General features: G+C 36.9%; 1 protein-coding gene across 1 annotated transcript; it reads left to right on the top strand.

Moving 5' to 3' along the window:
- Positions 1 to 2,435: 2,435 nt before the first annotated feature.
- On the top strand, positions 2,436 to 11,616 carry LOC107819465 (putative protein phosphatase 2C 23). Its single transcript, XM_075248089.1, has 4 exons — positions 2,436 to 3,954; positions 10,721 to 10,834; positions 10,959 to 11,223; positions 11,297 to 11,616. The coding sequence occupies exons 1-4, from the start codon at positions 2,731 to 2,733 to the stop codon at positions 11,410 to 11,412; spliced, it is 1,719 nt and encodes a 572-aa protein (XP_075104190.1). The 5' UTR covers positions 2,436 to 2,730; the 3' UTR covers positions 11,413 to 11,616.
- The last annotated feature ends 2,973 nt before the right edge of the window (positions 11,617 to 14,589 follow it).

A 14,589-nucleotide genomic window follows, 5' to 3' on the forward strand; every position in this document is an offset into this window, starting at 1 on the left:
ATTTAAGAATACGGATTATAGCAATCTGACATTAAAATTCATTTTTTGGCGTTTTTCTTTTGCTCTCTTTTTTTCCTCTATAAATAAGGATGATAATCTCGTAGATGACACTGTAATGAATGCTGTACATATTAAGATGTCAACTGCAATCTTTGGGCCTTTACGGGAAAGGTGTAGTTGAAATTAATATGAGAACTTATGATTTGCTGCTTCTTCTTTTTTCGGTCAAACAATGAAAAGGAAAACACTGACAAGAGTGTGAAATCGAGACCTATGATTTTGAGATTTTAATTTCAAACCTATCGGGTCTAAAACTCAAATTAACCTATAGGGTCTTATATTTCAGTTCAGAATTCAAGTAAGATCAATAATAATATAAATAAAATTAAAAGAGGAGTAATATGATTTCACATAGATTGACTCAACTATATAATATGTAGATATCTGGAGAGAATGACATATAAAATTCAACTAATTAGGGTATCTGATTCAATTTTAAAAAGTCAGTCGTTGATTTAACTTTGGTTTAATCTATTTGACAGTATGCTCTTGCTTAATCCACATATTTTTATACTCCCTCTATAGTCTATATTCTTTGTCTTTCAAGGTTTTTGCACATCCCTTAATAAAAATATTTAATAGCCTTAATCACTAAATTATTTTTCTAAACTATAATATCTCTCCTTAAGCATCTCATTTATTTAATACTCCATTAGTTAGAACCGTAAAGGTAGATTTGAAAAAACAAAAGTCAAACATTTTAAAACAATTTTAATTTATTATAACGACTAATATTTGGGAGAAGATGTAACAATGTTTTATCGAGCCATTTTTGCAAACACTTTTGTTAGAGTTAAAAAAGAACCCCTTCTATTCAAACCCTATATTTGTTAAGTTTGCTAAGCAAAGATTTTTAATGCATTACAAGCATATAAGATCTATACATTAAGAAACTCTAATAGATTTTACATTCGATATATACTAATGTGCTACATCTGTTACTAAATTATAACAGTAAAATTAATTTGGCAAACAAATAGAGACTGAGTTTATCAATTCAACAAAAATAACTTTTTGAGGAGGAACTACTCAAGATGCAGTAATAAAGAGGGGAATAGGCTAAGTATTTAAGGGTGTGATCCAACGATCAATAAAACAAGTGAAAAAAACTGAGTCCAATGTTTAAATAGCAAAACAAAACACTTTATGAATTTTTTTATCTATTTAAGACTTGGTAGAAAAAGTTATTAATATATGCACTAGTGAAGATAATATATACTGCCTGATACAATAAGAAAAAATATACGCAAATTGATAGTAAAAATTAGCTAGGTTGACTACTTTTTGGAGCGACTATTAGAGTTTAGTTAGAATTTAAATTGTATGATAAAGTAGTCGTTGATCTGATTAAATTGACATATTTGCCCCCAACTAAAATGCGGAACAGAAGTTCTGTAATCAGTACTGGAGTTCGAAACTTTGACAAGTAAAATCCCAGTAAACTATGCTGAAATTTTCAAAATCCAGCAATTTTGAATCTTTATTAGTACAAAATTCAAACTCAATGAACGATTCCTGATTTTTTAACTTTTTCTAGTGTAAAGTTCAGGAACGGTTCATGATTTTTAAATTCACATTATACTTCAACAATCTTTAACCTTTAAATACAAAATTCAGGAAAAATTATTGGATTTTGAACCTTTAGTAGTGCAAAATCCACAAAAATCTAGGAATAATTTATAATTTTTGAATTCATATTATACTTAAGTAATTTTTAACCTTTAAATACAAAATTCATAAAAAAAATATTGGTTTTTGAATCGTTACTTGTGTAAAATCCAGAAAAAATCAGGAACGACTAATAATTTTTTAATTCAAAAATTACTGAAGTATAAATATTCAAAGTCCAGGCCGTGAGTTTGTTTCATATTTTAGATAAGGGTATTTTTGTCCAAACTTGCATTTTCGCATAAATAGATAACTACTTTACCAAGACAATTCAAAATATAGATAAACTCTAATAGCCGTCCCAAAAAAAAAAAAAAAAAAGGCTATTTACCAATATCATTCGTTCGAGTTGATCTTTCATAAAAAAGCATACTAGCCCATAATAGACCATGCGACGAAGCCAGCCCCCTTGCGAGTGTGGCTCCAATAATGATATCTAAGTTGCATTTCTGACTGCAAAAATTGTCACATATTTTAAAAAATCTCACAGTTTTAGCTCTTACTTAACCTCAAAGCCTAAAACTCACAAGAAAACACCAACCAAACGTTAAAATAATCAATTTCAACGCCCACCCGAAGAAACAAAGGAGTAATATCTTAAACTTTTATATCAAAAGTCAACTACCTTCTCCTTTCTTCCATTTCTCTCTCCACTGTCTCTTTCCACCTTTTTCTCCTCCCTTTTCTGAATTGAAATACTAGTACTATTGTACTAAAACTTAAACCACCTGATCTGAACTTCCAAATTTCAACCTATATATTCCTCCCTTGTGTGTCTTCTTGTTCTCTATTTAAATTCAAACATTAGCTCTTTCTTTCTTCTTAAATCTCAATGGGTAAAAACCATTAATGACAACCAGCTTTAGATATATCTGTCTTTATGATTTTGTTAATGAGGATTTCCTTTCTTTTAAATGCAGTATGCTTTATTAGTAGGAACCAGAAATAATACATATTCAGTCCAATAAACATCTGAAAAGAACATAGAGTCGTTATCTCCAAATGGGTAACGGCATGGGAAAATTGAAGCTTTGTTTCGCCGGAGAGGTTGGAGAAATCTCGAAAAGACACCACGATATCGCCGTGAACCTCTCCGATCATTTCGACGACGTCGGTTTAGGCCATTCTTTTTGCTACATCCGATCAGACCCTTCTTTCTCCGATGAATCCTCCTCCTCCTTCTCCTCCAGTAACAGCAGCCGAACGACGGCGTTTCGCACCATCTCCGGCGCTTCCATATCGGCTAACGCCACCACGCCTCTCTCTACCGCGCTTTTGGACTTCTACCCTTATACTGATATGTCGTCTTCAGCTTTTGAAAGCTCTCCTTTATTCTCTTCCATTCCTCTTCAGCCTATTCTCCGAAGTTCCATTGCCTCTCTCCGGTCGGGCCCAATTCCCCGAGTTTCTAGTTCGGGCTCTGGCCCAATAGAGCCGAGCTTCACCTCCCTCCCTTTGGAGAAATCCAAGTCTAGCAAATTGGATTTCGTTAGAAGTTTGAGGAAAGTTTTGTCAAGCTCCTTTCTGGGGATTGAAGAAATGAGTTTTATAGAGAAGACGAATAAAATTAATTGCCAAGTTAATTTGGCTGATGATGTTGAGGGCAATGTGCAGTGGGCTCAGGGAAAAGCAGGGGAAGACAGAGTACATATAGTGGTTTCTGAAGAACATGGGTGGGTTTTTGTTGGAATTTATGATGGATTTAATGGGCCTGATGCTACTGATTTTCTGTTAAACAATCTCTATTCAAATGTCAACAAAGAGCTCAAAGGATTTCTCTGGAATAACAAGTTAGAAATCTCTGAGGATTCGACGAGTAATGACACTATTCCATTGGTACATTTAGATGAGAAATTGAATAATTTGGGAACAAATGGAGTTGCGGGTATTGACCATTTTGATGTTTTGAAGGCGTTATCAGAGGCGTTAATGAAAACTGAGGCGTCGTATTTGGAGATGGCTGATATGATGGTAAAGGAGAATCCTGAGTTGGCTTTAATGGGATCTTGTGTTTTAGTAATGTTGTTGAATGGTAAGAATGTTTACTTAATGAATGTTGGAGATAGCAGAGCAATTTTAGCTCAAAATCCTGAATCCGATCCTTCTGAAAGCACATTGGGACGGATAAACGAGGAGAGTTTAAATCGCATTGATGCACTATGTAGAGTTGAATCTAATCTTACTTCTTGTCAACTCACCATGGATCATACCACATCTGAGAAAGAGGTACAGATCCGAGCCTTTCTGCGTAAACATATATATTCATGATTCTGTTTTCCTCTGTTTTGGTCTATTGAAAACAACCTCTCTACCTTTATCAGGTAGGGATAAGATCTGCGTACTCACTATCCTCCACAGACCCCACTTGTAGGATTATACTTGGTTTGTCATTGTTGTTGTTTTCCCCTATTTTGGTCCATCGGAAACAACCTCTCTACCTTCACCGGGAGGGGAAAAGTCTGCGTACACATTACCCTCCCAGACCTCACTTGCGGGATTATTGTGGATTTGTTGTTGTTATTGTTAATCCCGCCAATATTGCTGTATTTGTAAATAATAATTCTGTAAAATATAAGTTATCGTAATGAAATAGTAATTAATTCGAGCCCACTGAATTCACAGTGTTTTCTTAAGGAATTTAATCCCCTCCTAGTACCCAAGGTTATAGATTATTTCCTCCCAAGATAGAACGAATCACACACTGGTGTAGCGGTACTTCAAACCCCAGTGTTTCAGCGAACACAAAGTTCGGTAGCAAATCACACTTACAGTTGCTTTGTTTGAAGTTAAAACAATGCAGAACAAATCAGAAAATCGTATGGAAATGCTGAGAGGGAGGAGTGCAATGTATAGCCAAAGTTGAGCGTTTTCAGTTTTTGTGTTGTGTGTCTTTCTTCAACAGCTGCTGCACATATTTATAGAAGTCAGCTTTGAAGATGAACGACCTTCCACCCTCCATTGTGGAGCATGCACTAGCTTGTTTGTGGAGCAAGCACTTGGCTATGGTGGGAAGAGCATTAGGCGGCTGCTATTGCAACTGGTGGTCAATACACGGATTGAAACATATCCGTTATAAATGCGAATAATCTTACGTTAATATTTACTATTAATAAATAAATTTGGTCCAAAATATTAATCAATCAATCGATCATTTGACCAAATCCGAATCTGAATCCGAAGCCGAGCCGAGCGAGCGAGCGACGACGACGGCGCGAGGCTTGCTTTCTTCTTAACTCTTTAAGAGCTACAAGAAGAGCAATTATATATATACCCACCAAAAATCTTTTCCTCTTCCAATATGGGACAATGTCTCATTGTCAAGAGGGGAAACTTAAAATTTTACTCAAAAATTTCATTTTCCCTCCATTTTCCATTCACCCTCATTTTAAGACTATTTCATCTTAAATAGCAAAACCTCAACAATCCCCCACATGAATGGGGAATGGCTATATCACGGAAGTATGCATGGAAAAATTGTGTGATTTGCAAGCAAGGATTAATCGCATCTGGATAAGTAGGTTTCCCTTTGAACTTTCCGTAGTGAACCTATGTCGGATATACTCGATCAATCGGTAGATTTGATATCTTTGAACCGTCGAACTTTGGTGTATACCTAGACAACCATAAGTCACACAACCGACCCTTAACCGTCTTTGGCTCTCATTGTTGTGTTCGTTTCAGCCATGAACACCGCCTGGTTTCATAAGTGCATAGAGAACTGGCCTTACAAAGTTTTTCTTGAAGCGGCTAACACTTCACACTTACATAGGTGATTCCTAAACGTGTCATCCTGTAGATACACTATTTGATATACCCCGTATCAAATTTAAAAATCATTAAAAAGCCTTAATGCTTTATCCTTGGTACTGAACATTGTCTCATCATGAGAACGGACTAAAATTTTATTTGACAATGTTGAACCGTCAGTAATGACTTTGTTTGATCTCCTTGAACCTAGATCTTGGGATCTCCATTCTTCTAGGTAGAGTTACCGCCACAATGACTTGTTCTCGGCCATAGCCCCATTCCCCTTGATGATTTCTCAACTACCTCTCTAGTTAGGCCTTTTGTAAGTGGATCCGACACATTATCACTTGACTTTTACATAGTCAATCGTGATAATTCCTCTAGAGAGTAATTGCCTAACGGTTTTATGTCTTCGTCGTATATGACGAGATTTACCGTTATACATAATGCTCCCAACCCTTCCAATTGCTGCTTGACTATCACAATGTATGCATATTGGTGCCAACGGTTTGGGCCAAAATGGAATGTCTTCCAAGAAATTCCGGAGCCATTCAGCTTCTTCACCGGCTTTATCTAAGGCTATGAATTCAGCCTCCATTGTAGAGCGGGCAATACATGTTTGTTTGGACGACTTTCAAGATACCGCTCCTCCACCAATAGTGAATACATATCCATTTGTGGACTTAGAATCAGTTGAACCGGTGATCCAATTTGCATCACAGTATCCCTCAATTACCGCAGGGAATTTACTGTAGTGCAAGTCAAAGTTCTGGGTATGTTCTAAATATCCCAAAACTCATTTCATTGCCATCCAATGAGATTGGCCTGGATTGCTCGTATATCGACTTAGTTTACTTATAGCACAAGCTATATCTGGTCGTGTACAATTCATGATATATATTAAGCATCCCAACACACGAGCATAATCCAATTGTGATATACTTTGGCCTTTATTCTTTGCTAATGCAAGATTCACGTCAATTGGAGTCTTTGCAACTTTAAAACTCAAGTGCTTGAATTTTTCAAGTACTATCTTAATATAATGAGATTTTGATAATGCCAGACCTTGAGGAGTCTTATGGATCTTAATTCCCAGAATTAAATCAGCAACTCCCAAGTCTTTCATATCAAACTTGCTATTGAGCATACGCTTAGTAGCATTTATGTTGGCAGTGTCATTACTCATTATCAGCATATCATCCACATATAGGCAAATAATGACTATGTGATTTGGAACATTTTTAATGTACACACATTTATCACATTCATTTATCTTAAAACTATTTGACAACATTGTTTGGTCAAATTTCGCATGCCATTATTTGGGTGCTTGTTTTAGTCCGTAAAGAGACTTAACAAGTCTACATACCTTCTTTTCTTTACCTGAAATCACAAACCCTTCATGTTATTCCATGTAAATTTCTTCCTCCAACTCTCCATTTAAGAAGGCCGTCTTAACATCCATTTGATGAATTTCAAGACCATACACTGCAGCTAATGCTACTAACATCTGTATGAACGTAATTCTTGTAACTGGAGAGTATGTATCAAAGTAGTCTAGACCTTCTCGTTGTCTATACCCTTTGACTACGAGTCTTGCCTTGAATTTATCAATAGTGCCATCATCTTTGATTTTTCTCTTAAAAATCCATTTAGAACCCAAAGGCTTATTTCCAGGAGGAAGATCAACCAATTTCCATGTATGGTTGTTCAATATAGATTCTATTTCACTATTGACTGCCTCTTTCCAAAATAATGATTCAGAAGAAGTCATAGCTTCTTTAAATGTTTGAGGCTCATTCTCCAATAAGAAAGTTACAAAATCTGGTCCAAATGAAGTAGAAGTTCTTTGACGTTTACTACGTCTTGGATCCTCCTGATTACATGTACTTTCTTTTGTTTCTTCCCGAGGTCGTTTAGATCCTTCACCAAACGACTCACATTCCTTTTTATACGGATATATATTTTCAAAGAACTCAGCATTATCTGATTCTATAACTGTATTATTATGAATGTCGGAATTTTCTGATTTATGAACCAGAAATCGATATGCTTTACTATTTGTCGCATATCCTATGAAAACACAATCAACGGTTTTCGGTCCTATCTTTACCCTTTTGGGTTTAGGAACTTGCACTTTTGCCAAACACCACTACACTTTAAAATAATTCAAGTTGGGCTTCCTTCCTTTCCATTTTTCATATGGAATGGATTGTGTTTTGCTATGGGACACTCGATTTAATATTCGATTAGCCGTAAGAATGGCTTCCCCCCACAAGTTCTGTGGCAAACCAGAACTTATCAACAACGCATTCATCATCTCCTTTAATGTGCGATTCTTTCTTTCCGCAATCCCGTTAGATTGGGGCGTGTAAGGGGTTATTTTTTGATGAATAATTCCATATTCTAAACATATTTATTCAAAAGGAGATTCATATTCACCACCCCTATCACTTCTTATCATTTTTACTTTCTTGTTAAGTTGTGTTTCAACTTCATTTTTGTATTGCCTGAATGCGTCTATTGCTTCATCTTTACTATTCAGTAAGTAAACATAGCAATATCGAGTACCATCGTCAATAAAAGTTATGAAATACTTCTTTCCACCGCGAGATGGTATTGACTTTATGTCACAAATATCTGTGTGAATTAAGTCTAAAGGATTTGAATTCCTTTCAACTGACTTATAAGGATGTTTAACATACTTAGATTCCACACATGTTTGACATTTTGATTTTTCGCATTCAAACTTAGGCAGTACTTCCAAGTTAATTATTTTCCGCAAGGTTTTATAATTGACATGACCCAAACGTACATGCCATAAATTATTTGACTCAAGTAAGTAAGAAGAAGCTGAAATATTATTATTGTTTTCCACAACCATTACATTTAGATTGAAAAGGCCCTCGGTGAGGTAACCTTTTCCTACAAATATTTCATTCTTACTTATAACAACCTTGTTGGACACAAAAACGCACTTAAAACCGTGCTTAACAAGAAGTCCAGTAGAGACTAAATTCTTTCTCATTTCGGGAACATGAAGGACATTGTTCAAAGTCATGACCTTGCCAGAAGTCATTTTCAGAAATATCTTCCCATATCCTTTAACTTTTGCTGTTGAAGCATTTCCCATATAAACTGTCTCTCCGGGTCCAGCAGGAGCATAAGTAGCAAAAGCTTCTCTAACTACACAAACATGGCGAGTGGCTCCTGAATCAAACCACCACAGTTTAGGATTTTCCACCAAGTTACATTCAGAAAGCATGGCACACAAGTTATCAATATCATCATGCTTTACTACCATGTTTGCTTGACCCATTTTCTTGTCTTTCTTCGGAGCACGACACTCCGTAGATTTGTGTCCGATTTTTCCACAGTTGTATCAGTTTCCACTGAACCGCTTTTTGCTTGGGTTGTATTTCGGACCAGAAGCCTTCTTCCTCTTTTTGTTATCTTCAACAATATTTGCTCCCATTATTATTGAATTTTCACGGCCTCTCCTTTCAGCAGCTTTATTGTCCTCTTCGATTCTCAACCGAACAATGAGATCTTCAAGGGACATTTCCTTTCGTTTGTGTTTCAAATAATTTTTGAAGTCCTTCCACAACGGAGGCAACTTCTCAATCATTGCTGCTACTTGGAATGCTTCATTGATGACAAGACCTTCAGCAAGTAGATCATGAATAATCACTTGCAATTCCTGAACTTGGGTAATAACAGACTTGCTATCTACCATTTTGTAGTCCAAAAATTTGCGGCAATGAATTTCTTCATCCCGGCATCTTCAGTTTTATATTTCTTTTCAAGCGCATTCCACAATTCTTTTGACGTCTCCACGCTACTGTATACATTATACAGATTATTATCCAGTCCGCTAAGAATATAATTCTTGCATAAAAAATCAGAATGGTTCCACGCTTCAATCACGATAAAGCATTCACTCTCTGGAGTTTTATCTGGCAGATCAGGAACATCTTCCTTGATGAACTTCTGTAGATATAACGTAGTTAAGTAGAAGAACATCTTCTGCTGCCAGCGCTTGAAATCAATCCCGGAAAATTTTCCGAGTTTTTCTGCCGGTGCCAACGCCGGTGTTCGGCTTGTCGATGCGTTGGCAGTCACCGTCGGAACAGCTTGATTTTCGCTTTCAGTCGTCATTTTTTCTGTAAAAGAATGACACAAACAAACGTTTAATAAACGTTTTCAAACTGGAGTAAAAATCACGTAGATTTTAATCTCCAACAAAACGCCACAAAGGCTTTACTCTCCAAAACGAGAGTACACAAAACCACAAAGGTTTTAGTTTGCAGAATAATAAGAATAACATAAATACAGAAATAAATATTAAATTTCTTAAGATTATTAATCCCGCCAATATTGCTGTATTTGTAAATAATAATTCTGTAAAATATAAGTTATCGTAATGAAACAGTAATTAATTCGAGCCCACTGAATTCACAGTGTTTCCTTAAGGAATTTAATCCCCTCCTAGTACCCAAGGTTATGGATTATTTCCTCCCAGGATAGAACGAATCACACACTGGTGTAGCGGTACTTCAAACCCCAGTGTTTCAGCGAACACAAAGTTCGGTAGCAAATCACACTTACAGTTGCTTTGTTTGAATTTAAAACAATGTAGAACAAATCAGAAAATCGTATGGAAATGCTGAGAGGGAGGAGTGCAATGTATAGCCAAAGTTGAGCGTTTTCAGTTTTTGTGTTGTGTGTCTTTCTTCAACAGTTGCTGCACATATTTATAGCAGTCAGCTTAGAAGATGAACGACCCTCCACCCTCCATTGTGGAGCATGCACTAGCTTGTTTGTGGGCTGCTATTGCAGCTGGTGGTCAATACACGGATTGGAATATATCCGTTATAAATGCGGATAATCTTACGTTAATATTTACTATTAACAAATAAATTTGGTCCAAAAATCCGAAGCCGAAGCCGAGCGACGACGACGACGGCGCGAGACTTGCTTTCTTCATAACTCTTTAAGAGCTACAAGAAAAGCAATTATATATATACCCACCAAAAATCTTTTCCTCTTCCAATATGGGACAATGTCTCATTGTCAAGAGGACGAAACTTAAAATTTTACTCAAAAATTTTATTTTTCCTCCATTTCCCATTCACCCTCATTTTAAGACTATTTCATCTTAAATAACAAAACCTCAACAGTTATTGTTGTTGTTTTCCACTGTTTCATATACTAATCCTTGGACTTGTTTTACGAATTATTGCAGGAAGTTCTCAGAATTAGAAATGAGCATCCTGGTGATGCTTCTGTAATGAAAAATGATAGAGTGAAAGGTTCCCTAAAAGTCACTCGAGCTTTCGGGGCAGGCTATCTCAAAGAGGTAATAATGTTACACGTTTTGCTTCTATGCTCGTAACTTGTTACTGTTTTGCTACTGCATTTTTGAACTAAATACATTTTTTGGAACTAGTGTTGATGTCTTTTCGACTTGTGTGATTATACAGCCCAAATGGAACAATGCAGTACTAGAGATGTTCAGAATTGACTATATTGGAAATTCCCCTTACATCAACTGTTTACCATCACTTTACCACCATAAGCTTGGCCCTAGAGATAGATTTTTGATCTTATCTTCTGATGGACTTTACCAATATTTCACCAATGAAGAAGCAGTCTCTGAAGTTGAAAACTTCATGTCTATATTCCCTGAGGGAGATCCATCTCAACATCTTGTTGAACAAGTGTTATTCAGAGCTGCTAAGAAAGCTGGTAATTACAAATACCATATTTTTGTAATTTTTATTAGCCATCCAACTAACAAATTTTTTTCCGGATTTTCCAGGCATGAATTTCCATGAGTTACTTGACATACCACCTGGAGATCGTCGACAATACCATGATGATGTCTCAATTATCATTGTTTCCTTCCAAGGGAAGATATGGCGATCATGTGTCTAAATCAGCTATACTAAGAGAAATTTTGAACTTTTACCCTCCGAAAAGAAAGGAAATACAGTACTATATAGGAAAGATCAATATTTTTTGCTGTTAACATTTGTTATCCCATTATGGCTCTTTTGCATAACATTGAGGCTAAGACTTCTTATTACTAATTGTAAAGGTACCCATAAATTTAACCCCCGCCTCTTTTTGACATTGTGATTCCAGTACGTTTGCCTAACTAACACTGTTTAATATTGGTTGTTACATGTCAGTATTTGGTCAGTTTGGACTTTGGGGAGGGGGAGGACTTTCGGTTTATTAATGTCGAAAAGACAGTTTTTTTGCTGCTCCCCAGTAAAATAACTAGGATAAGTGGTCTTGGTCTTGGAGTTCAACAACTCCTGAGTAGGATTTAAGGTACGAAATGCTGATCTAATATTCGAATTTCAAGTTTCAAGAATCCATTGAAATCTGCAGCTGAAGAATGTTCAACCTAATCATCTAGTGCTCTTTAAACGGAGGCAGTTGCCAGAAAATGGAGATAGTCGATAACAAAAATTTCATGCCATTATTATCAAAGGCTCATTTGACGCTTAAGTCCTAAAGCTCAGAGAAGCTCAGGCTACGCGTTTTGCGTCACTTAGGCTGCACTTCAGTGTAGGCAAGGCATAAGATAAGGTATGTGTCTCATTACCCATAAATTCTATCTTGAGTAGAACGGTATTAGACATTAAATATGATTGGCTAAAACATATATTATTTGTTAAGAAAATTATTATGAATGAAGCTATTACTTTTTCCTTGCGTTACAATGTCTTACAAGTTTAGTGGTTTAGTGGCTTTCGAGAGGGGAGCCTTGGCGTAACTGGTAAAGTTGATGCCATGTGACCAGGAGGTCACAGGTTTGAGCCGTGAAAACAACCTCTTGGAGAAATGCAAGATAAGGCTGCGTACGATAGACTCTTATGGTCCGTCCCTTCCCCGGATCCCGCGCATAATAGGAGCTTAGTGCACCGGGCTGCCTTTTTTTTTATTTTTTTTTTAACCTTTTTAAACTAAAGATCTTACATTGGTTATGTTTTGTGCCTAAAGCCCAAATAGAGGTCGAGCGCTTACTAATGCTTTTCGCCTTTGACAAATTTCATGCTCGTGAGGCCTTATGAAATATTCAGGAAGGAGCAGCATATTAATTGGTGGTCTAATTTCGTTAGACATATAGTAGCATCAGTTAATTAACTTATAATATAGTACTACGTACAACTTCTACAAACAAATCAAGAAAGAGACAAAAGATTTACAAACAGTTGACTGAACAGGCTAGCCGACAAAAAGATTGCATTAGCCAAGGTTGTTCACGATATTGGTTGGATGGTAAGTTATCTGATGATGTCAAAGGAAATAGAATAAAACAAAAATAAATAAATAAAGAGTTGGGTAGGTTTGGACTCGATATATATGAAAACATTGACGTTATAAAATTAGACTAGTTAGATACATATGCATGGAGGATATAAAATTCAGCTACGTGAAAGCTAAAAATATTGGATATTTTCTTGTGGTATTGACATCTCTAACATCTCGTCACCTTAGGGGCAAGATCTGCGTACTGTATACGGATAAAATCGGGCCCGTTGAACATCTTGATTTCTCGATAAGACAAACGGGACTCGAACGTGATCATAAGGAATCAGAGTCTGGGCGAAAAACTTCTTGCATCCGGGATCGAACAAAACATCCGCCCTCGAAAGTATCGGGGCCACATCTCCCGGGTACGGTTCGAATCCCTCAACTTTGGAGAGCTACCAAACGGCCGAACACGACTTACAAAGAGTCGTGACATCCGTGCCCAACCGGACATCACGACGTAAATCTCGGCCGGTATCGACAATAAATCGGTGATTAGCATAAAGAAAGAGTTTTATCCTTTTTTAGAATTGTACTTAGGGTGAAACTCCCCTACTATATTAAGGGGAAACTAATTGTTCATTAAACACATTGTAACGCGCATATCAAGATAATTTATTTTAATTCTCTTCGTTGTTCAAAGTTCTTATCCTTGTTCTTAAGTTCTTCATAAGTATAAGCTTGGAATTGAGGACAGGTTCTTCATCGAGCCATCAACCGAGCTTGGAATCACCCTTATCATTGGTTTGGTCATCTATTACATTTTTTATTTGTTTAATATAACACTATTAATCACTTGTATTGAATTAATCCACATATCCTTAAAACCACTTATAAATTCAATTGTTATCCGTTTTTAAGGGTAAACAGTTTGGCGCCCACCCTGGGGTTAGGGATAATAGTGGTAATTTGATACAAATTTCCATAACACACTATATTTTACACTTGTTCTTTGAGACTTTAATTTCATGTCAAACTAAAAATGTCGAACTCTCAATCTGTTTATTTGAACGTTGATGCTGAGTCTGGCCACCATGGCGATAACAACAATATAGTGCCCAATAACGAGGTGCCCCTATTGAACCCAACGGAGTTCCAGTTGCGGACCCGATCGATGCTAACTCACATGTAGCTATCGACGCAAACTTGCCTACCGACCCCGAAAATTACGTTCGCGGGGGAGCCCAATCGGTGTCCCGGAGTACACACGACAGCGAAGGTGATGGGATCAATTTGCGGGTGATCTTCGAAATGTTACAAGCTCAACAGGCAGCGATAGCCCAATTGCAGAACCAAAGTCGCGCTCCCATCAGAGTTGAGCCCGAACCATCACGGGAAAACACTCGCATAAATGAACCGACCACAGAAAGTTTGGGTGACAAAACCCGGACTAACCCCGATATAATAAATATGCTTGAGGAAGTGACAAAACGGGTGGAATTAGGAGAAAAGAAAATCGAAGCCAACGACAAAAAAAGTGAAGACCTATAACTCCAAGGTTGATCAAATCCCAAGAGCACCCCCGATATTGAAAGGCTTGGATTCCAAGAAGTTCGTCCAAAAACTTTTCCCTCCGAGCGCAGCTCCGAAATCGATCCCGAAGAAGTTCCGTATGCCCGAAATTCCAAAGTATAACGGGACCACGGATCCGAATGAACATGTGACCTCATACACGTGTGCCATCAAGGGAAATGACTTGGAAGATGATGAAATTGAGTTGGTTCTCCTGAAAAAGTTCGAGGAAACCTTGTCTAAAGGAGCAATGATATGGTATCACAACCTGTCCCC

This window comes from Nicotiana tabacum, chromosome 24 (assembly GCF_000715075.1).
Source record: "Nicotiana tabacum cultivar K326 chromosome 24, ASM71507v2, whole genome shotgun sequence".
Classification (NCBI taxonomy): domain Eukaryota; kingdom Viridiplantae; phylum Streptophyta; class Magnoliopsida; order Solanales; family Solanaceae; genus Nicotiana; species Nicotiana tabacum.